Source organism: Salmo salar, chromosome 09 (assembly GCF_965601325.2).
Source record: "Salmo salar chromosome 09, fSalSal1, whole genome shotgun sequence".
NCBI lineage: Eukaryota > Metazoa > Chordata > Actinopteri > Salmoniformes > Salmonidae > Salmo > Salmo salar.
This window is the reverse complement of record NC_138299.1, coordinates 130,191,064-130,215,107: the sequence shown is the minus strand read 5'-3', so window position 1 is coordinate 130,215,107 and position 24,044 is coordinate 130,191,064. Positions and strand designations below refer to the sequence as shown.

Below are 24,044 nucleotides of genomic sequence, written 5' to 3'. Positions count from 1 at the left end.
TATTTTTGCATTCCTTTAGTTATTTAACCATATAAATATTACGAAGAATCATTTTAGTTCTACGGTAATAACCATAGAAATAGAATCCCGAGAAGGGGCTTATGTAGACTGGTAAACTCATGGGTACACTCCATATGGCTGGTATTGTGATGCAACAAATTGGCAAATTGGAATGTTCTATCGACTGCTGCTGGATTGCCATGGTAATGTAGAATGCTCATTGAAATGATGCTAAGTGATGTGGTTTACAATCAAGTTGTCATCTGAACCTAGGGTTATAAAAGCACCCTGACCAGTATTACCGAAATATCCGCAACTATAGATATCACAAAGATCCCGGTACTGCCCGGAACACTGAAAACGAAGGTAAATACTGACCAGGATGCAGCGCAAAAATGACAATCGCAGGACCTCGGGACATGAGCTGCGGCCAATGGTGGGTGAACCCTCCCTGGACCCGTCAAGACTTTCCCAGGTCCCGGCAGACTGGACCCGCGAGACATCCGGAGACGTGTGGGAGGATGAGGGTGGGCAGCTCATTATTACACCTGTCGGTCGCTCACGAACTGCGGGCAGATGGCTGAAATCAAAGTCCGGCTGGGATGATTGCGCCCTGAATGACTCCATTCACACGGTGTCGCAGTTGACTAATGGGCACGATGATAACAAGGACTCTTGCCATCCTCAGGGAGACACTGTAGATGGGACAGAAATGTTCACATCACCTGAGCCGGATGTGGACGACAAGAGCGACCTAACAGCCAAATTCACATACACCAAGAACCTGTACGCTACGGAAGCCGCGGCTGCTGAGCTCGCCCAAGAGATAGCCGAGGAGAGGAACGAAGCTCTGCGTAAAGAAAACGTTGGCCTGAAGAACCGGATGAGAAGCCTGACGAGCTCCGTGGAAGACATGGACACCCTGGAGGACATGGTCCTGGAGATGCGCAAATCCCTGGAGGAGAGCAACAGCACCACTGCACGGTTGGAGACTCGACGTCTGCAGCTCCAACAGCAGAATGACGCCTTCAGGGATAAGATTGAAAGTCTGAACGGTGACCTGTCCACCCTTATGCACGAGAGAGCGGAGGATAGGGTGAAGTTGCGGGATCTGAACCGCTGCATCGGCCTGTTGCAGTCCCAGGTCGATGTGGGCCGAATCACTTTTCTTCACAGGGAGGAGTTGATCCAGATGAAAACTTCCCTTATCGAGGAGATGCAAAGCTCCTTGGCCGAAAGCACATCCCGCGTCCTGGAGTTTCAGGAAATGGTGCAGGACTTGGAGGAGCAAATCGCAGAAGCCAGGAACGCTGGTAAAGAACATGAGATGACAGTTAACAGTTCCATTGCGCGCGGGAAAATTGCCTATTCCTTCGCTGAGGAACTTGCGCAATGTAACATGAACTCTGTTGATGAAGAGATAAGTGAGGAGAAAGTGGAGGTTTCAACCACTCCGACCCAGAGCTGGGTGATGAGAAGACTGCTCGGGGGGCTACAGAAGGTAGTCTACCAAGCAAGGATTTTCGCCCTGGGCGGCATGGTTTCATTATGCGTAATGGCCGCCAGTGTGCCCACATGCCAAATTGGACATGGGGTTCCATGTGGAGACCTGCTTGAAGATGCAAAAAATGAATTTTTCAAGTCTTATGCGACTATTAATCACACTGCTCTCCCTCCCGTCTGAATGATATTATATTTCAACATGTTCCATAAAGATACGTTTTTTAAATTTTATTTACCACAAACAAAAACGTATTTAGCCTACTCATGGGTAGAATGTTTAAACCTACAGAGCAACACATACAACATAGCTAACATTAACACAAGCAGTCTCGGTAAGCTTGTAATAAATACTTTATTATAAATATTCCAATAAATAACATCAATAACACATTGTTAAATAAATACATATATTTCATACATCAAATAAATAATATTGCATTCATCAAGTAAATAAATCCCAGGAATAAATAAATAGTTTGAACAACATGATGTTCATTGATGAGCTTTGAACTAAACCTACTGTCATTTAGCACTGACTGAGCCAAAAGGAGTTTAGCTACCTTTATGTCCTGCTCATTTTTTCATACACAGTGTAGTGCAGTATTCAACAGTTATGATGACAAAGTAGTTGATGATGATGTTGTCTGATGATGAAGATAACAATCAGTGTTGCTGATGATGAACTTGTTACAGTTGTAGGTGATGATGATGATGATTGTCAATACTTGTTATAGTTGATGATGATGAGGAATCGGATGGTGTTGAAGATGAGGGTTTACTTCCTGTGGTCCCCAGCAGAGATGTATCCCATGGCTCTGCTGATGGTGATGACCCGGAGGTGGAAGCCCTTCAGTACCTTACACAGATGGACCCTCTGGTCCACAGGGTCACCACTAGTCAGCTTAGGGTCTGCAACCTGCAGGGCAAAAGGAAACAAAACTTAACTTGATAAAAATGCAAACTTTAAGTCCATAGTTGTGAATGCCTATTAGCAGTGACATTTGTACTGTCTCAAACACAGAGGAACACATTTTTGTGTACAGTTTTGCAATTGTCTACATGAGGTTGTTGTCATTAGAAAACTGTATCAAAAGAAAAAGAAACATGCAGGGAAGGAAGGAATGTTTTCTGTATAAAAAAGAAAAATCGAATTACCTGTGAGGAAGACACCCATTGTGTGGATGGACAAATATTTAGTAGGTTCTGGGTGTCCTGGGCAGTGGAGCTGAGGTCGGCCTGTTTGTAAGCCTGTAGTGAGGCAGCATAATGTTCTAGGTCTATTCGGATGTTCCTCAGACACTCACTCTGTCAGAAGAAACCATCAAAATGGACAGAGATCAGCCAATCAGACATATAGGAAGCAGTGAAATGGGTGAGGTAATGGGTGAATTATGTGAAATGCAGTCACTATTAAATCTATAGACTGTCTAAAGATCTAACTATTTATTTTTATATCTGTGGATTTAAATAGCATTCCCTAAACAAGTATGCAATATTGTAAGAACACAATAGTTACCTCACTGAATGTGGTGTTCCGTTGACCAGAGCATCTTGTGTTCTGAGGAAATACAACAAAATGATGCATCAATAGACTGATTAATATCACTATACTGTAAATCCGAAGTATTATTTAAATTACTTCATAAAATGCAGAGAAATTATATATTTTTTAACGAATTATGGTAATATGAATGTAGAAAATGACTGTTGTGTGACTTACCGTGTTGGGTTCGCAGGCTAGGACTGTCTGGGTCTTACTGTTTACCTCTACGCGCTGCTCCGAGCAGTTTAAACCGCCAAACAGGTTTTCCTATGAAGGGAAAATGATTCAATTAGTAAGTGGATACATTAATCACAAACTGTGTGAACTAACTGTAAGCCTATCAAAGATACAGACTGACTGACTGACTGAATTAGGGATACATTAGATTTTAATAAAAAGTTCAAAGGAATTTGTTATAACGGTCACTTACGTTGTCCAGGAGCTTTCTAACGTTCTTGACGAGCTCTCTGGAGAGGTCAGCGCACTGCGAGCATTTCTCAGAGTCTAAACTCCGCGGCGTGCGCATTGGGGTTCCCATAGAGACTTGGCAGGACAACGCGAGCAGCAGCACACAGCTGGCAAGGTCTGTGTGGAGGGAGGACACAATCTGTCAGTCAGCACCAACCAATGTATCACCCCAATAATCCTCTAAACAAACCAATGATAAAAACACCCCGGAAAATGTAATTATTTAACTCCAATTTCAAATCAATAAATTAAAATGGAAGACTATGTAAAGTTTGAGGCATATCATTTCACAAGGTTAGTTGATCAAAAACCCACAATAACATTAGGTGCAAATGAAATGAATACTCACATAAATAAAAGTTTGGCAGCATGATTCTGAGATCTTTGACTCAGGTTTGGCGTAAACTGATAGGTGTCACCTTTACTTCATCTGATCATTATATAGCCATGTAGCGCTCCTAGAGGGAATTCCCTGGCCACGTTAAAACACTAAGCACATACAGCACAACATCAAGCACCACCGAAATGAAAGTGACGCGACAGTCGTGTAATTTCCGGATTCAGGCCCTCGTTTCGATTTGCATGAGTCGGCTCACGAGGAAACCAATGCCTAGAAATGAAAAATACAATACATATATTTTTTTACATTATAGTTAAAGTATTGCAATAAAACCATATAACTGAGAGTCACATTCTCCCACTGATTGTGGGTAGCATCTCACTGCGTAGCCCAATTCTATCCAGAAAACCTGCAGCACCGATTGCCAGAAAACTACGTGAGACATGCATGCATTCCGATCTCAATGTTTCATTTTTGATGCTTATTTTCTCTAGCCTATGTAATTGTCAAAAATAGACAGATGACACAAAGAATAATGTTAGAAACGTTTTCTAAATGTTTTTGCTGTAGGCCTAGAGCTATTGTGGGTGGGTAGTAAGTAGCCTTTAGCCTGCTTTGGCTTTATCCTCTTCTTTAGAAGGCTGGTTGTCTTAAACGACATTCATAGTTGTTTCTGCAAAGCTTTACATGCTTTTAATTGTGCATCATAAACATACATTTCGTATGAACGAAAAACAATGTAAATATGAAACAGGTTTAATTTCTCAATGTTTGATTGACCCACAGGGGTCAGAATAAAGTGGAACTTCCACCAATTCAGTACCTTTTGAGAAGTAACTTGTAAACAAAAAAACGACTTAAGATTTCACCTAATTTGTATATTCTTCCATTTGTATGTTTTTTCATCTCAAGAGATAAAAAAAAAGGTGCCAAAGTGACATGGTTGACCATAAAAGGGTTGAGGATTTCATCTTAAATCAGGCATAAATCCCCCTGTGACAGTGGCATTGGGGCGGACTAGTACGAAAATGTATGCACTCATTAAGTCACTCTGGATAGTCTGCTAAATGACTAAATTGTAATGGGATTGCCAATGACCCCTGCACACCTACACAATTTGAACCCTGGCATTTTGAATGTCTACCATTGGCCTGTTTAGTGAAGAAAGTACTCCTCTTCTTGTAAAGACAGACTCTCACTGGGCCTGTAGAAAGAGAGTGGCCATGGTGTGACAATCTGCAGGGGAGAGTTTCACAGAAGTGGATGATACTTGTGGTTGTGACCATTGATATATCAGACCTTTCAAAACCACAATCACAGTAAAGCGCAGAGCTAGTTTAGGCCTAAGGCTTAACATCAGCTACTCTTTAAAATAAGGTGACTGTTTCTGGAAAAATATTATAATAGAAAAACATATGCATCCTTCATACTGTTGTTGCCTCTGAATAAACGATTCAGTGGAGGGATCAGCTTTTCTCTTCCCAGGTGGCAGTGATGTTGGTATGGTTATCAATGTATAAATTATTTCCAAAATCCTGCAATGCGCTTGTCAGTACTAGTATTACATAATTATAAAATAGTTATAAATGTACTGTTGATGTACTGTGTTTTTGCCATATGGACATACAGTATGTACTTATAATATTTACAATAACATGTCCATCTCTGTCCACTTTTCTTTACAGACTGCACACCAAACCACAACATATGAAACAAAGTTTATTTTTTATTTTACATATCTGTACATAAACATTTCTTCCCTCAAATAAAAATTCTGAATACAATAGGATGAAAATGATATTAACACATTTATTCCTTTCATTTAAAGTGTCAGAAAATCAACATTCACAAAATGTTGAAGACCGATCAGAGTGAGCGTATTACCAAAAGCTACAACTCCACTACAAGGCAGGCATGTTACCTTTACACTCTTTTAGCACCTTCAAATAAACATTTCTCAGTTGAAAACTACCATTTGTGCAGAATAAAAAGAGGTCAACTTTGAAATACTTAAAAATTACCTTCCAACTTAAAATGGTTTGAAATTAGTCTTCATAGTTTTATACAATGTTTTTATCTTACATTTTTTTTTACTGACTTTCTACTAATTTCTCACTATTATTTATTTATTTCTCCACCATTTTGTATTGACAGTTATAATTTAGTGGCGAATGTAAAAAGTTAAAAATAAACAATAGCGAAGCAAGGCCGATCACTGCACAGGAAGCCGGGACAGTATCCATGACAACACACAATCAGTTTCCTCTTCTCCCAGGAAGCAGGAAATGCTCTGTCTTTAGCGCTGGGACAACCACAGAAGCAAATGAAAGGGTGGCCTTTCTCTGGCTGCTGCCACCATGGGAGAGGGTGAGAGGGGCAGGCAGTGGGGGTGCAGCGAGAGACATGGGGCAGGGCACGGGGACCAAAGTGGGGCAGGGGTGGAGTAAAGGGATGGGAAGGGTGCGAGGTTGGGTGGGGTGTCTCATTTGGATGGTGTCTTCTCAGCCATGTGTTTCTGCTGGCTCTCAGCATGCCTGAGTAAAAACAAAATGATGATTAGACAAACTGTTCTTTATCAGCTGCTGCTGTATGAAAATCATGCAAATGTATCACACTGCTAAACGTCTGTCCCAAAGACAGAGTTCCCCCAATCATTCCTGGCCTGTTTGCGGTCATAGCCCAGGAGGCTGTGTGTGTGTGTGTCTCAGTGTGTGTGTGTGTGTGTTAGCAAGCATCACCACCTGGTCAGGTCCTCTATGTCCACCAGCATGGCATCCTGCTCCATGTGCAGTTCATCCCTGATCAGCAGCAGCTGCACCAGCTCCTCATTCAGACCTGGAGAAGACAAACATCAGAACAACGGTAGAAAACCAACACCATTAGAACACTAACATACACCAGGGGCTGGATTCAATCCATATCGCGGTAGTATCGCGGAAGATCTGCATTAAAATGTAAAGGTTATTTATGATTGAGCCGACATATGCAGTGGTTACCGTGAATGCAGTTTCCGCAAACGCGGGAACATTGCCTTTATATATAATTTCAAACAAGCTATAACACGGATCTTCCGGCGATACTTCTGTAATACGGGTTGAATCCAGCCCCAAGTCATATGAGACACAGATTTCAAATGGAGCATATTTTTAAACCATGCCAGTAAAAGACAAGATTCTATAGCAACATTTTTGTGGGGGATTTTTTTTGCCTTCTGTGTAAGGTGAGGTATTGTTCATCTTTCACTAGTATCGTCACACATGCATCCAACTTACATTGTCTGAAATGACTTTCAATATGAAAGATACCCTAACTAACAGTGTGTGCGAGTGCGCACGTGTGTGTATCCTCGTGGGGACCTGAAATCTCCAAAAGTCCCCACAAGGATAGTAAAACAAGGAAAATTCTCCTTCTTGGGGAAATATCCCACGTCCCCACGAGGACAACGGATATTTTAAGCTTAGCGGTTAATGGTTAGGGTTAGGTTTAGGGGTTAAGGTTAGGGTTAAAGTTCGGTTTAGTGGTTAAGGTTAGGGTTAAAGTTAGGGTTAGGTTTAGGGGTTAGGGTTAGGTTTAGGAGTTAGGGAAAATAGGATTTTGAATGGAAATCCATTTTAGGTCCCCACGAGGATAAAACAAAAATGTGTGTGTGTGTGTGGTTCTCACTCTCTATCTGGGAGTGCAGGTCATTGACTATAACCTGTAGCTGTCCCAGGGTCATGTCCCTCAGGTCTGTAGTCTTCAGGCTCCTCTTCATCAGACACTCATTGATGTGGGGCATGTGGGGCAGCTAGAGAGAAACACACACATCCCCAGTTAGAAATACACACACATTTACAGAAACCTACAGGACATCGGAAATGTGCAAGTACACAAATATGTACACTCACTGATATGGATTTCTGGGCACTAGAGAATCCAATGACACTGCAGTGTATGTTGGTGTGAATGTGTGTAGGCCTATGTGTGTTTGCGTGTGCAAGATGAGGCAGATTCTTGAGGAAAGGCGTCATTTCAATTTAATCTGCATCTCATAAATAAATCCAGCCACTGAAGGTATTAAAATGCAAAGCCCAATCTCTCCAGCAGGGGTCAGAATCGCAACTTAACTGTCACAGCAATATACAGTACAGCAGTGGTCCCTCACCTGACCCTGGTCATAGAGAGCTACAGGAAACAACTCTGTCTCCTTCCTCCTGGCCATAGCTACGGGAAGTAGGGGTGCTGAGGGTGCTGCATCACCCACTGAATAATCCGAATATTTTTAATTGTGTGATAAAGTAGTGCACTGGGCCTTTACTAGTCCTGTATTGCGGGCAAAGCATTATTTTCAGCATCATCTCCCCCGTCAGCCAAAAAATTGCAGCACACACACCCCCAAACTACTTCCCGTGGCTATGCTCCTGGCAGTAAGCAACACGCTCTACGCTCTCTCTTTGTCTTCCTGAATTCTTTGACTGTTTGTTCTTGTCAAATCAACACACAGCCTTTTACTGTGGTGATGTTTACTGTGGTGTTTCCTTCAAGATTTTCAGCTCCTCTTCCTCTCATCCACCTCTCCCCTTCTCTCTCTCCATCTCTGTATGTCACTCACCACACCCTGTTGGGTTCCATAGGGGCAGGTTTGACATTAACCCTAAAGAGTAACCAAGGTGAATCACAAAGCATCATTTTCATCAGCCTCGCTGGGTATGAGAATTTCCCTCGATCCCTTGTTCAAGTTATTTCTATCTGTGTGCATCTCCTTCAAATACATCCTCTCTCTCGGTCTGACATTCTTTACTTTAAGGAAGTGTCTCAGGGTGAGAAAACGTGGTCCTTTTATATATATATATATATATATATATTTTTTTTTTCAACTTTAATATTGCAGATAGATTGTAGCTTCCACCAATGTAATTGTCTGCATCATTTTCAACCCCTCCCATCTATCTCTTAACACCATCCAGTTTTGATTTCTATTTGCCATATATTTTTCAACTGTGCTGTGATGTTTCACAAAAGTTCTGAACCTTTCTATTCTCATTGTTCCTACAGATTGTAAAGTAAAGATACATGTTTTAGCTAAAAGTATTATTATATTATTGATCGATTGATTATGACTTTTCAAATCACCCAGCAGTGCTATTTTCAGAGTTAGCTCCAGGAAAATGTTGCAATTCTTCAGCCATTCCTGAACCCGTAACCAAAAACAAGCTACATATGGACAGTACCAAAATAAATGATCTAATGATTCTGTCTCTTCGCAGCAAAATCTGCAGAGCTGGGATATATATATATATAAAACATTCCATACATATAACATTCTATTGGTTGCAATAATTTTGTATAATAATTGAAATAAAACAATTATACGTTTTGAATCCGGCATAATTTAGTTCAGTTCATAAACCATGTGCCAGTGAATCTGTATATCGAAAATCTCTTCCCAACTATTTTGCAATCTATATGGCACAGCTGTCATTTTTTTGGTCCTGAAATTAAATTGGTATACTTTTTTTTATCAGAATTGTTCCTTTCCACTTTCCTCTTCCATTTTTGCAGTAATGCTGCAATTAGTTGGTTGTAATTTTTGGTAGAGCAGAAATGTCCATCTATTTTTGTTAGCTGCATGTGTAACATAACTCCACCAGTCCTTTTTATGATAGAATTTACAAAGATTATACTTAAAAAAAAATTGTTGCATAAAATAATGTTTTCAAATCAATTACTATATTTCAGTTTAACCATAATATTTGTTGTAATATTTGTTCTGTCTTTTCGGGTGGATTAAACTGAAATTGCAACCAACTTTCTATGGCTTGTTTAAAAAATAGTGATATTTTGAAGATTATTTCATTTTCAAATTATTGAAAGTGGGAGGTTGTAATCTGAATAAAGGGAAAACGAACATTCTTCAACATGGGGTGAGACATTCTTACTAATCTGATAGAGAACCAGTTCGGATCTAAGTATAACTTTTGTATGACTGAAGCCTTTTGTGAGAGGTCTAATGCTTTCATATTTAATCATTTCTGCCCTTCAAATTCATACTCATTATAAATATGTGCTCCTTTCATTGCACTTTTGCTGTATGACTTGTGAGTGTGCGTGATCACTCAGCTGGTTCTTCCTGTCACAGTTTCTCTCTCCTCTTTCACTTTCACATTGGAACCCATGCAACTGGTCATGTTTCCCCTCTGTCATAGGCCACCGTTTCAGTTTGGAGAGGGAGCACGTAAGTCAGTGACACACAGAGAGAGACAGGAGTGTGAGAAAAGAGAGTGAGAGAGATAGAGAGTGAGAGATGCGGAGATGCGGGGAGAGCCGGCCGCCGCGATTGGTAGTGTTTTGGTCATGATATGTGCTTGGCCTCATTGTGTTTGTCCGAGGTGGAGTTTCCTCCCTCAGTTATATTACTGGCTTGGTTTCTCAATGAGTTGTGGCTACTGAGCTTAGTGGCAATATGAATAAGGATACCGCCAACAACAATACCCAAGTATTTCATCATATCAGTATTCTCTTAGATTAGGCATGATATGAATGGGGAAAAATTCTTGGTGGGAGTGTTGTGTGAATTGTTGTGTAAATTCTTTGTAAGGTCACATGGCTTTAGTGGATTAAAGCGTGGTAAATGGTGTAAAACCACATCTCCTCACACACATTCCCCTCATTTCTCCTGTCATTAGTGGCTTTACGCAAGAGCCCCTGGCACTCAAACACACGGCCGTTGGCTTAACACACTGGCCTGGTGCCAGCCTGCACCCTGACTATATATGTTTGGTAGGGCTGAAATCAACTAGAAAAGGTTCACATTCTTGTATATTTCTATAAATAATGTATTGATAACTTGTACCCAGGAAATGCACATCCGTATAATAATGAGCAGGTGTGAGTCTGCCCACTTTATGCTAAAGAGGTATAGTGTACCGTAAGTAGCGCTAAAGCTAATGCTATCTGAGCATGGCGCTGCCCCTGTGTTCAGTACAGCAGTGTGTTAGCTTAGTGACAGGGCCTCAGATCTGCCCCTGTGTTCAGTACAGCAGTGTGTTAGCTTAGTGACAGGGCCTCAGATCTGCCCCTGTGTTCAGTACAGCAGTGTGTTAGCTTAGTGACAGGGCCTCAGATCTGCCCCTGTGTTCAGTACAGCAGTGTGTTAGCTTAGTGACAGGGCCTCAGATCTGCCCCTGTGTTCAGTACAGCAGTGTGTTAGCTTAGTGACAGGGCCTCAGATCTGCCCCTGTGTTCAGTACAGCAGTGTGTTAGCTTAGTGACAGGGCCTCAGATCTGCCCCTGTGTTCAGTACAGCAGTGTGTTAGCTTAGTGACAGGGCCTCAGATCTGCCCCTGTGTTCAGTACAGCAGTGTGTTAGCTAAGCGACAGGGCCTCAGATCTGCCCCTGTGTTCAGTACAGCAGTGTGTTAGCTAAGCGACAGGGCCTCAGATCTGCCCCTGTGTTCAGTACAGCAGTGTGTTAGTTAAGCGACAGGGCCTCAGATGTGAAACTCATCTCTTCTGACTGCTGGGCACGACAACATCCCTAAACACGTCACCCAGTGCATTCTGGGATATGAATAATAGATTGCCCGAACCCAACCACCCCCTCTTTACTGAATAAGTAACATCTTCTGCCCAGGAGGAGATATTGGTGTGTGTGTGTAGGGTGCCTTGCAAATGTATTCATCCCCCTTGGTGTTTTTCCTATTTGTTGCATTAAAACCTGTAATTTAAATGGATTTCTATTTGGATTTCATGTAATGGACATACACAAAATAGTCCAAATTGGTGAAATGAAAAACATAACTTGTTTCAAAAAATTAAAAAAATTAAAAATTGCAAAGGGGTTTGTGCATATGTATTCACCCCCTTTGCTATGAAGCCCCTAAATAAGATCTGGTGCAACCAATTACCTTCAGCAGTCACAAAATTAGTTAAATAAAGTCCACCTGTGTGCAATCTAAGTGTCACATGATCTGTCACATGATCTCAGTATATATACACACCTGTTCTGAAAGGCCCCCGAGTTTTCAACACCACTAAGCAAGGTGCACCACCAAGCAAGCGACACCATGAAGACCAAGGAGCTCTCCAAACAGGTCAGGGACAAAGTTGTGGAGAAGTACAGATCAGGGTTGGGTAATAAAAAAATATCTGAAACTTTGAACATCCCAGGAGCACCATTAAATCCATTCTTAAAAAATTGAAAGAATATGGCACCACAACAAACCTGCCAAGAGAGGGCCACCCACCAAAACTCACGGACCAGGCAAGAAGGGCATTAATCAGAGAGGCAACAAAGAGACCAAAGATAACCCCGAAGGAGCTGCAAAGTTCCACAGGGGAGATTGGAGTATTTGTCCATAGGACCAGTACAAGCCGTACACTCCACAGAGCTGTGCTTTACATAAGAGTGGCCAGAAAAAAGCCATTGCTTATAGAAAAAAAATAAGCAAACATGTTTGGTGTTCACCAAAAGGCATGTGGGAGACTCCCCAAACATATAGAAGATGGTCTGGTCAGATGAGACTAAAATTGCCTTGAAGAATGGACAACAATCCCAGTGGCTAGATGTGCCAAGCTCATAGAGACATACCCCAAGAGACTTGCAGCTGTAATTGCTGCAAAAGGTGGCTCTAACAAAGTATTGACTTTGGGGGGTGAATAGTTATGCATGCTCAAGTTTTCATATTTTCTGTCTTATTTCTTGTTTCACAATAAAAAATATGTTCCATCTTCAAAGTGGTAGGCATGTTGTGTAAATGATCAAATGATACAAACCGCCCCCCCCAAAAAATCAATTTTAATTCCAGGTTGTAAGGCAACAAAATAGGAAAAATGCCAAGGGGGTGAATACTTTCGCAAGCCACTGTATCTCTCTCTCTCTCTCTCTGTGTGTGTGTGTGTGTGTGTGTGTGTGTGTGTGTGTGTGTGTGTGTGTGTGTGTGTGTGTGTGTGTGTGCGTGTGCTTGGGGGGCACTGATGCAGATGAGAATGTTAAAATAATCATGACTATGGCTGCCAATGGGGAGGGGGTGTTAAAGAAGACCAGTGTGGATGGTTTGCTCTGAAAAGACCTGGGGTTAGAAACACTGACTAGGGGCTGAGGTTACAGGGCCGTTGCCTATAGCGACGGTACTGACCAGGTCTGCCACAGGGGACTTCTTGCGGTTCTGTTTTTCCACCTCCACCTGCATCTTGGCCATGGGTTTGGCCATCGCCAGGGCTAGCTTAGCCTCGGCCTGCAACTTCTTCTGTCTGCTCAGGAAGTCCATGTCCTCCAGAGACTCACTGTCTTCCTCCGTAGTGTCCCGGTCAGAGTAGGACGAACTCTGCTTCGACTGGGGGACAGGGATGTGGGGAGAGTGGAAATAAGGAAAAGTTAGTGGTTTATTCCCATTGGCTCTTCGTTCTTCTAGTGTAGTCATTGATAGGTCATTAATTGAACACAGAGGTCAGACAGGGAAACAGCTCAGAGCTATAACAGATGGTTATAAATACTGGGATTAACTCCCTCTCTTCCTCGCTCCCGCTCTCCCTCTCTCCCTCTATTAACCGTGTCTGTGCCTGTCAGACAGGCCGAGTGGCCACTCATTCATGTCTATCAGAGAGCGTGTTCATATTCAACCCTCATTTGCTGCCGGTGTATTGGTTATCGGGACAGAAAACGTGAGCATGGCCATTCACTCTCCCCCACACGCTAACCCAGGGCTATGGCTCTGATTCATACTGAATCTGTCCCTCTCTCTTTCTCTCAGACAGTCTCACTGAGGGTTACCTATATGAATCACACAGCAGATATCTCTCTCTCTCTCTCTCTCTAAGAATACGTATTTCTTCTTAATGTTTGTGTGTGTGTGTGTGTGTGTGTGGTCGGTCTGTACCATGGGGGACAGCGGTGTGTCCAGACTGGTCTCTGTCTTGCTGTCGTCTGCATCGCTGTCCTTGTCGCTGCCGCTGTCGTTGACAAAACAGATCTGCAGATTCATCCCACTCTGCAGCCTGGAGAGAGAAAGAAAGAGGAAAGAGGAGGAAGAGAGAGGGGGAGGAAGAGGAGGGGGAGAAAGAGAGAGAGGGGGAGGAAGAGAGAGGGGGAGAGAGAGGGGGAGGGAGAGGGGGAAGAAGATGCGTCATTACTATGGGCTAACGGAGGGGAGAAAGTTCTATGGGTTAAGGAAAGTTCGCTCTGCAATAATTGCTTGTAGGCTTTTATTGACCCAGATAACATGCACCTAGGCACCGCTGGTGAGAAAGAAACTCAATAACGGTCCCATCTAGTTTTCCAGTCAGGCCGAACCCTCCTCTAACTCTCCACTGATGTCTCAACGTGTCTGTGATAGAACTGTGATAGTGGCTAGCCTTCCATAGCATTAAGAAGTATGTCTGTGTCTTCTCTGTTCCTCCCTCTCTCTTGCTCTAACTTGGGTTCGATCCAATCAGCTAGACTCCGACGGCTCTCTAGACCTCAGAAGACCTGAGTCCTGTAAGATCTGGATCAAACCACTCTGAATCAATAATCGGCTTCTTTCAAGGAGTAATTACAAACACATGTAGAGAAAACCTGATCGATTAAACAGCCTGGATCCAATCAGTCCAGATTTAACCAGACCAGAGTAATCGATTGGTAGTTTCAGAGGAAGGAGCATCAAAATTATCATTGGAATTAGTTAAGCAGTTCATGGAAGTACCTAACTTATCCATCAGTGAGTGCACCCCATAAGAGCTGCTTTAGTGAGAATTCTGATATGCATATATCATAGTTTCAGATGAATGAACTGTGCAAGTGTCTTTGTGTGTATGACTGTATGTGTGTGTATCATGGAAGGCTGCTAACAGAAAGGTTGATGGTGTGTGTAGGAGTGCATTTTGGGAAGTGAAATCCACAGTGCCGGGATGCAGAGAAAGAGAGAGGAAATGTCCCTTACTCTCAACAGTGAACAGTGGTTTCAGAGGGAGAGAGCAGGAGTCTTTGTGTTGGGGAGATGGCCCTACAGAGTTCCAGCAGATAGACATAGTTGCGGGCATGAAAAAAAAGGTCAAATCTGACTCTGTCAGAGTAATGTCCAGTAACCTGCAATTTCACTCTATTGACAGTGCCCACACGCATAAAGAGAGTGATGTCATTGCTTCTCAAGAACAGGGACTGGGACTGAGGGTGAAACTGATCTATGTCTGTATGTGTGCGTGTGGGTACGGCTGTGAAAGTCACATGGAATGTTGGATGACGTAATTGGCCAGCCAAATGACCGCGGTCACCGTAATAACCGTTCGAATGGCCCCAGAAGATGTGTCTGTACATATTCTCCTCTACTCTGCTCTGTGTGCTGCCATAGAAATATAATGAATAGTCAGTTATGTAGTCAATGATGGCATAATGGCTGAACTGGCGGCCATTGTGAGTGTAACCATAGGAGCAAAGCAGGAATGAAATAAAATATGTGCTGTGATTTGTTGATTCAACTCAACTGACGTTACAAAAAAAACATTCAATTAATTGTATGAGCCACATCAATGAACATCATTTGAATGAACATTCTACATTACCATGGAAAGTATTGCATCACAATAACAGGCAGCCATTGCGAGTGCATCCATGAGTTTACCAGTCAAGGTGAGCGGTTCCAAGCTCGTTCTATTCATTCTATTTCTACGTGTGCTGCTGCTGCATTGTGGGGGGGCGTTGCCTAGTCTACCGAAGACTAATTGACTTGTTTCAGCAAGAAACTTCACGTTGTTAAGAGTCCATGTTACGGCGGAAACGTACTCAACCGCACGAATGCCCGGCCGTCCCGTCTTCAGGCAGCTGTTCGTTTTTAAACGGTTATAATGGTTACGTCATTTCATAACGGCCTTCATCATTAACTGTGTGTCAAATCAAATCACATTTTATTGGTCACATACACACGTTTAGCAGATGTAATTGAGAGTGTAGCAAAATGCTTGTGTTCCTACCTCCAACAGTGCAGTAGCATCTAACAATGCACAACAATACACACACATCTAATAGTAAAAGAATGGAATTAAGAAATATATAAATATTAGGACGAGCAATGTCGGGGTGACATTGACTAAAATACAGTAGAATACAGTATATACTGTACATATGAAAAGAGTTTAACACTGTGTAAATATTATTAAAGTGACTAGTGCTCCATTATTAAAGTGACCAGTGATTCCATGTCTATGTACATAGGGCAGTAGTGTGTGTGTGTGTGTGTGTGTGTGTGTGTGTGTGTGTGTGTGTGTGTGTGTGTGTGTGTGTGTGTGTGTGTGTGTGTGTGTGTGTGTGTGTGTGTGTGCTTCTGTGTGTGTGTTTCTGTGTTTGTGTACATGCTTGTGTCTGTGTGTATTGTTGACGTTGTGGGATTGACGTACAGTTTATGATAGAGGTCACATGATGTCTCTTACCGTGAGGACAGACTGGGCTTGCCACTCTTGCTGCAGCTGGTATAGATACCCGGCCCATCGTCAAAGAAACTACCCAGGGCCAGCTTCTGCCGGATGGACTCCCTCTCATTCTTTTGGGCCTGGAGGGGAGAGGAGAGGTTTAAGGAGGATAATAATGGGACTGAAGACTTCCCCATGAGTTTAGCAGTAACCATGTTGTGAGGAGGGAAACAGACAGGCTGTCAAACATGTGGACAGCTCTAGACACCAATATTGTTATAATATTCACCACTAGGTGGTGCAGATGTATGTGAGAAAGATAGTCCAACACAATTTCACCGGTCACTCTCTCGCTCTCCATCTTACACACGCAGACGCTCATGCTGTCAAACACACACCTCCCTAAACCACTGAGCATCCCTGTCTAATAGCACTATAAGCATGCCTGCCTCCTAGGCCTGCTTTCCAGTAGGAATTCCCAGCTTTGACCCAGACAGCTTTGGTAGCACTTAACACACTCCCACCCGGAGGAACACTCATATGTGCTAATGACACCAGGAGGCTGGTGAGGGGAGGACGGCTCATATGGCTGGAATGAAGTGAATAGATTGGTGTCAAACAAATGGAAACCATGTGTTCAAATCAAATCAAATGTTATTAGTCACATGTGCCGAATACAACAGGTGTAGACCTTACAGTGAAATGCTTACTTATGAGCCCCTAACCAACAGCACAGTTTCAAAAATACGGATAAGAATAAGAGATAAAAGTAACAAGTAATTTAAGAGGAGCAGTAAAAAATAACAATATATACAGAGGGGTGCCGGTACAGAGTCAATGTGTGGGGGCACCGGTTAGTTGAGGTAGTATGTACATGTAGGTACAGTTAATTAAAGTGACTATGCATAGATGACAACAAATCAAATCAAAGGTTATTTGTCACGTGCGCCGAATACAACAGGTATTCACCTTACTGTGAAATGCTTACTTACAGGCTCTAACCAACAGTCCAATTTCTAAGTAAAAAAAAAAGGTATTAGGTGAACAATAGATAAGTAAAGAAATAAAAACAACATAAATAAAAACAACAGTGAAAAATAACAGTAGCGAGGCTCTATCAGTAGCGAGGCTACAGACAGGCACTGGTTAGTCAGGCTGATTGAGGTAGTATGTACATGTAGGTATGGTTAAAGTGACTATGTACATATGATAAACAGAGAGTAGCTGTTTCTGTAGTCATTTAGGCAGGTTGCCTTAGTGTTCTTGGGCACAGGGAGTATGGGGGTCTGCTTGAAACATGTTGGTATTACAGACTCAATCAGGGACATGTTGAACATTTCAGTGAAGACACCTGCCAGTTGGTCAGCACATGCCGGAGCACACATCCTGGTAATCTGTCTGGCCCCGCAGCCTTGTGAATGTTGACCTGTTTAAAGGTCTTACTCACGTCGGCTACGGAGAGCGTGATCACACAGTCATCCGGAACAGCTGATGCTCTCATGCATGCCTCAGTGTTGCTTGCCTCGAAGCGAGCATAGAAGTGATTTATCTCGTCTGGTAGGCTCGGGTTACTGGGCAGCTTGCGGCTGTGCTTCCCTTTGTCGTCTATAATAGTTTGCAAGCCCTGCCACATCCGACGAGCGTCGGAGCTGGTGTAGTACGATTCAATCTTAGCCCTGTATTAACGCTTTGCCTGTTTGATGGTTCGTCAGAGGGCATAGCAGGATTTCTTATAAGCTTCCGGGTTAGAGTCCCGCACCTTGAAAACGGCAGCTCTACCCTTTAGATCAGTGTGAATGTTGCCTGTAATCCATGACTTCTGGTTGGGGTATGTACGTACACTCACTGTGGGGACGGCATCATCGATGCACTTATTGATAAAGCCAGTGACTGATGTGGTGTACTCCTCAATGCCATCGGAAGAATTAGGTAGAACTGATTTAAGTTTCCCTGCATTAAAGTATCCGGCCACTAGGAGCACCGCCTCTGGGTGAGTGGTTTCCTGTTTGCTTATTTCCTTATACAGCTGACTGAGTGCGGTCTTAGTACCAGCATCTGTCTGTGGTGGTAAATAAACAGCCACAAAATGTATAGCTGAAAACTCTCTAGGCAAGTAGAGTGGTCTGCAGTTTATCATAAGATACTCTACTTCAGGCAAGCACAATCTAGAAACTTCCTTAGATTTCGTGCACCAGCTGTTGTTTTCAAATATGCACAGACCTCCCCCCCTCGTCTTACCGAAGTGCGCTGTTCTATCTTGCCGGTGCAGCGTATATCCTGCTAGCTGAATATCCATGTCATCATTCAGCCACGATTCCGTGAAACATAAGATGTTACAGTTTTTGATGTCCCATTGGTAGGATATTCGTGATCGTACCTCGTCTAATTTATTGTCCAATCATTGCACGTTGGCAAGTAATATTGACTGTAACGGCAGCTTTCCCACTCGCCGTCTGCGGATCCTTACGAGGCACCCCGCTCTGTGCCCTCTGTACCTGCGTCTCTTCCTCTTGCCAATGACGGGAATGTTGGCCTTGTCGGGTGTCTGAAGTACATCCTGTGCGTCCTGCTTGTTGTTGAAAAAATCTTTGTCTAATCCGAGGTGAGTGATCGCTGTCCTGATATCCTGAAGCTCTTTTTTACCGTAAGAACCGGTGGCAGAAACATTATGTACAAAATAAGTTACAAATAACGTGAAAAAAACAAATAGTAACACAATTGGTTAGGAGACCGTAAAACTGCTGTGATTTCTTCAGTCTGGGGAGTGGCAGTGGTGTGGAGGGGGGTGGGGCAGGCAATGTGAATAGTCTGGGTAGCCATTTGACTAGAAGTTCAGGAGTCTTATGGCTTGGGGGTAGAAACTGTTTAGAAGCGTCTTGGACCTAGACTTGGCGCTCCGGTACAGCTTGCCTGGTAGCAGCGAGAACAGTCTATGACTAGGATGGCTGGAGTCTTTGACAATTTTCAGGGCTTTCCTCTGACACCGCCTGGTATAGAGGTCCTGGATGGCAGGAAGCTTGGCCCCATTGATGTATGGGCCATTCGCACTACCCTCTGATATATTCCATTGATTCCGTTCCAGTCATTAATATGACCCGTCCTCCCCAATAAAGATGCCACCAGTTGTCTGTAAATGGCACCCTGCACCCCGCTGAGCACACGCCTTAGAAAAAGTGTGTAGAGAATTGTGTAGAGACAGGCCTTCTCTCACACTCCTTGGGTTGGGTTTTCAGCCACAGTAACCAGGCCTATCAGCAGACAGACAACACAGTGGGAGAGTTTAGACTGTTCAAGGCCACTACAGGACTGTTGTTGTTACAGGTAGTGCTGGGAAGTCAAATGGGTACCAGAGTCAGATACAGTGCAGTGTGTATGTGTTGGTGCCGAGGGGCTGGGACTCCTCGAGGATGAGGAGTGTCTGGGGGGAAATATTGACCCTCTATAAAGGCACTGAGGGAGGAAGAAAAAACCCATTCAGCGCTCTCACACACACACACACACACACACACACACACACACACACACACACACACACACACACACACACACACACACACACACACACACACACACACACACACACACACACACACACACACACACACACACACACACACAAAGAGCAGGCCTTTCAGACAACAGGAGAGAGGGGAGAGGTTTAGAGAAAGAGGTGGAGAGGAGAGCTTTTAGAGAAGGCTGTGGAGGAGAGGGGGAAGAGAAAGAGAAAGAGGTAGAGAGGAGAGCTTTTAGAGAAGGCTGTGGAGGAGAGGGGGAAGAGAAAGAGAAAGAGGTAGAGAGGAGAGCTTTTAGAGAAGGCTGTGGAGGAGAGGGGGAAGAGAAAGAGAAAGAGGTAGAGAGGAGAGCTTTTAGAGAAGGCTGTGGAGGAGAGGGGGAAGAGAAAGAGAAAGAGGTGGAGAGGAGAGCTTTTAGAGAAGGCTGTGGAGGAGGAGGAGGTGAGGGGAATGAGAGCAACGGCGAAGATGGCAGAAGCCTTGAATGTTATCCATCTCTTTAACTCTGTCCTCAACCTCTCTCCATTTCAATTCAATTAAAGGGGCTTTATTGGCATGGGAAACATATGTTAACATTGGCAAAGCAAGTGAAGTAGATAATATAGAAAAGTGAAATAAACAATAAAAATTAACAGTAAACATTACACTCACAGAAGTTCCAAAAGAATAAAGACATTACAAATATCATATTATGTATCTATACAGTGTTGTAACGATGTACAAATGGTTAAAGTACAAAAGGGAAAATAAATAAGCATAAATATGTGTTCTCTTTCTCCTTACCTCCATCTCTCACCCTTTCTCTTTCGTGATCTCACAGTCCCTCCCTCCCTCCCTCCCTCCCTCCCTCCCTCCCTCCCTCCCTCCCTCCCTCCCTCCCTCCCTCCCTCCCTCCCTCCCTCCCTCCCATAATCCTTCTACACACCAGACAGCCCAGGAAAGACAGCTTCTGTTGGCACCCACAAGAGGGGGCTTGGCACAGCATGGCATTTGTGTGCTTGTATGTGTGTGTGTGTGTTTGTGTGACTGAGTGAGAGAAAGAGAGTGTGACGAGGGGTACTGGGGGAGGCAAGATGAGGACACTTAACAGCATCACTTTACCACTCCTCAGACACTAACAATCACAGTCTGTTTGACAGCAAATAAACACACATGCACACACAAACCCCTTCTAACTCCCTGTACAGGACACTGTCATATTATAACACTGAGTGGCTGCTGTTCCCTGTCTGACAAGCAGGTGTCAGTGCTGAGTTGCTGTAGTTGCTGTAATTGCCATAATATCAGACAAGGGTTCTTGTGTTACAACAGAGAGGTGTTAGTGACAGTAGCCATTGTAGTGTTAGCCTCATGGGTGGTGGGGATACTTATGTTAGGTGGTAGGTGGTATTTGTACTGGAATGTCAGGTTGTAATGTGGGGGTTTAGTGTGAGCGTGTGTGTTTGTATGTGTTGTGTTTGCATAGGGATAGCATACATTCCTACATTCATTAAAAAAAAAAAAAAAACATGAAAATGAGTCGTCTATCGTTGAATGACAACAAACACTTAATTGAAGAATCCCTACTGTTGACCAATCACCGACGAAGGGGCGTAGACTTCGGCTACCGAACTTCAGATTTCCTCCGGGAAAAATGTTGTGTACACAAACAGCCCCCAAAAAACCTTGCCCAAGACCAAAACGTCACAAAAAAACATGACATAATATATTCACGAACTGTTCTGAACTGTTTCAGATGGGAAGTAAGCAGACCTCTTTTGGCAGAACAACACAAGCACAGTCCTCTCCCTAACACATCTACCATAGTAGAACCCCTCTACACGTCACAGCTGTCTTCCAACAGGACTACCTTCCGTCACGCTAAGCCCGCTAACTAACTAGCTAACTACGTCATCGCTGATGGACGGAGGCGTGAGAGAGAGAACGGGTTCAGATCTCATCATGGGCAGCATCATAAACCCCTCAAAGAGGTGGCGAGTACGCCACATAGATGTCTGTGACCGTGGGGGTAGCAAATGGACCCATCTCTCTCACTTTAACCTCTCTCCTTTCCTCTCAGTCATTTAAGGTTCGCCACAGAGCTTTCCTCTCCTTTTCCGTCAAACAAACATTCCCTGCAATGGTCTGTGTTGTTACCAAAATGACTTGTGTGCAAAGCCTCCCCTCCGAAGTGTTTGACATTGTGTGTGTGTGTGTGTATGTGTGTATCTATCAGAGAGTCGTACGCGCCCCCAGTCCACAAAGTTCTGTTAAATGACTTCATTTCCTGGTCATTTGAAATGTGCTGCAGCTCCTAAATTAGATTTTGAGGAACGCCACTGTGCTAAATTGTGTTTTTCCTTAAATTTGAGAAGCAATTTTCTCTTCTGAAAACCCTCATTGATAAGACATGTTGTTCTCCTCCCTGCTCTCCTCCCCTGCTCTCCTCCCCTGCTCTCCCCTCCGTCTCTACCATCCTCTCCTCTCCTGCTTTCCTTCATTCTTCCGCCACAGCGCTCCCTCACTCTGGACAATGGAGGCCTTTCATTGGAGGAGAGGAGGGCTTACCATTGGCCTCGCACCCCAGTCTGAGACAGGCACCGCCTGTTCACCAGCACACGCCAGGTCCCGTGAGCTCGAGGGTGCGCGCGTGTGTGTGTGTGTGTGTGTGTGTGTGTGTGTGTGTGTGTGTGTGTGTGTGTGTGTGTGTGTGTGTGTGTGTGTGTGTGTGTGTGTGTGTGTGTGTGTGAGTGTGAGTGTTGGACAGAAAAGAAACAAATGCTGCAAAAGTACAGCTGCTGGTGTGACTGAGAGAAAGAGTATGCCAGTTTGTGTAATGCAGTTTAAATCAGCATGGCAGTGTTGTTGGCTCAGAGTCAGCACAGAGGATTCACCATGAGGAGTTTCCCAGGCGTGAGCGCTGACCTCACACATAAACACACCAATCAGGTCAGTATGTCCACTGAGAACGTGTGTGAGTGTGTTCTTAAACGTTATGGTCCTTAGTTACTTCAAAACCCTCTTTTGCAGTGCACAGTTCATAGGGAAACCCTTGTTTTTAATCAAATCTTCATCCACGGTTTTGTCCGGTGGACTTACAAGAGACCTTGCGTATTTACAGTTTACCCAATAATAACCCTCCAGATATCTTAGGTCACAGTGGTGTGTGTGTGTGTGTGTGTGTGTGTGTGTGTGTGTGTGTGTGGTGTGTGTGTGTGTGTGTGTGTGTGTGTGTGTGTGTGTGTGTGTGTGTGTGTGTGTGTGTGTGTGTGTGTGTGTGTGTGTGTGTGTGTGTGTGTGTGTATGTGCGTGTGTGTGTGTATGTGCATGTCTGTGTGTGTTTCTGTAACCTCTCCGTGTCTGCTATGTGAGATGTGAGACCTGCTGGTTTATGCAGCGGTGCATTCCTCTCCTGATAGGGGACTTGGCCTCTGAACCCTGGTACAGTTCAAACACAGGTCACGCCAAGCTGGCCCTGTCAGTCTGAACAGAACGCAGCAGGAGCTCAGCAGGAGAGCGGGAGGAGGGAGAGGAAGGAGGGGGGAGAGAGGGAGGAGGGGGGGAGCGTATCAGGGGAATGGAGAGAGAGAAGGTGAGAGAGATGAGAGGGGAGGGGTATTGAAGGGGGTGTTTGGTGGAGTGGATTTGGCCAGGACAACAACCCCGAGAGTCACATGTGTGTGTTTGACCTGAGAGTACAATGAGAGCACGCCTCAACACGAAGCTACAGGAATCTGAGAGCCTCTTCAGAGAGACTGGCAGCATACTAAGAGCACATTACACCCCACATAACCTACGCATTACAGTGTCTCCACTACGTCCACATTATGTCATCCACAATCCTCACATTACGTCCCACACCAACCCCATACCAGTGTCCCAGCACACTGATGCCTTGACTGTAGAGTGTGTGTGTGGAGGGGTCAAACTCACAAACTCAGGAAGGAAACTAAGAGTATTTTTTCTGTCAGCAAGAGACCCTTCTGTTCACTTCACACACACTGTTTATAAGAGTGCCATTACACTGGTAAAACATGCAGCACTACAATACCAGAAAGATAGATTACCACAGACAACATTACTTCCATGTCCTTTACCTCTTTGAGTTTGTAGTCATCAGTGAGGTAAAGGGCAGAGGCTTGACAGATGACGTCATCCATTCCAGCACAGTCTGTGTTCTCCAGTGCTTCCCTCATCTTTCCATCCATCCCTTCCTCCCTCTGTTTCTCTCACTCCCCCTCTACCACACACCTAGCTAGTGGGTCAGTATACGCTGGTTCACGTGTAACCTAGCCTCCCTCAGAACCGAAGCTAACCCTGCCACACACAGCTTTCCACA

At 44.0% G+C, this 24,044-nt stretch overlaps 2 protein-coding genes across 5 annotated transcripts in view; both read right to left on the bottom strand.

Moving 5' to 3' along the window:
* Nucleotides 1-2,200: 2,200 nt before the first annotated feature.
* LOC123724143 (interleukin-12 subunit alpha) lies at nucleotides 2,201-4,030 on the bottom strand. Its single transcript, XM_045687087.2, has 6 exons — nucleotides 3,864-4,030; nucleotides 3,477-3,631; nucleotides 3,224-3,313; nucleotides 3,020-3,061; nucleotides 2,659-2,808; nucleotides 2,201-2,419 (listed from the first exon to the last, which is right to left on the bottom strand). The coding sequence occupies exons 1-6, from the start codon at nucleotides 3,883-3,885 to the stop codon at nucleotides 2,279-2,281; spliced, it is 600 nt and encodes a 199-aa protein (XP_045543043.1). The 5' UTR covers nucleotides 3,886-4,030; the 3' UTR covers nucleotides 2,201-2,278.
* Nucleotides 4,031-5,560: 1,530 nt separating this feature from the next.
* Nucleotides 5,561-24,044, bottom strand: part of LOC106612913 (schwannomin-interacting protein 1) — a 301,652-nt gene continuing 283,168 nt past the window's right edge. For 3 of the 4 annotated variants that reach the window (XM_014214571.3, XM_014214572.3, XM_014214575.3), the window contains 6 exons: nucleotides 16,236-16,354; nucleotides 13,712-13,829; nucleotides 12,971-13,168; nucleotides 7,518-7,641; nucleotides 6,596-6,689; nucleotides 5,561-6,388 (listed from right to left, as the gene is read on the bottom strand). In XM_014214571.3, the coding sequence (XP_014070046.1) occupies nucleotides 6,337-6,388; nucleotides 6,596-6,689; nucleotides 7,518-7,641; nucleotides 12,971-13,168; nucleotides 13,712-13,829; nucleotides 16,236-16,354 (705 nt within the window). In that variant the 3' untranslated portion in view covers nucleotides 5,561-6,336. Of the gene's footprint in view, nucleotides 6,389-6,595; nucleotides 6,690-7,517; nucleotides 7,642-12,970; nucleotides 13,169-13,711; nucleotides 13,830-16,235; nucleotides 16,355-23,802; nucleotides 24,012-24,044 lie in introns of those variants that run through there. The other variant, XM_014214574.3, reaches the window with a different exon arrangement.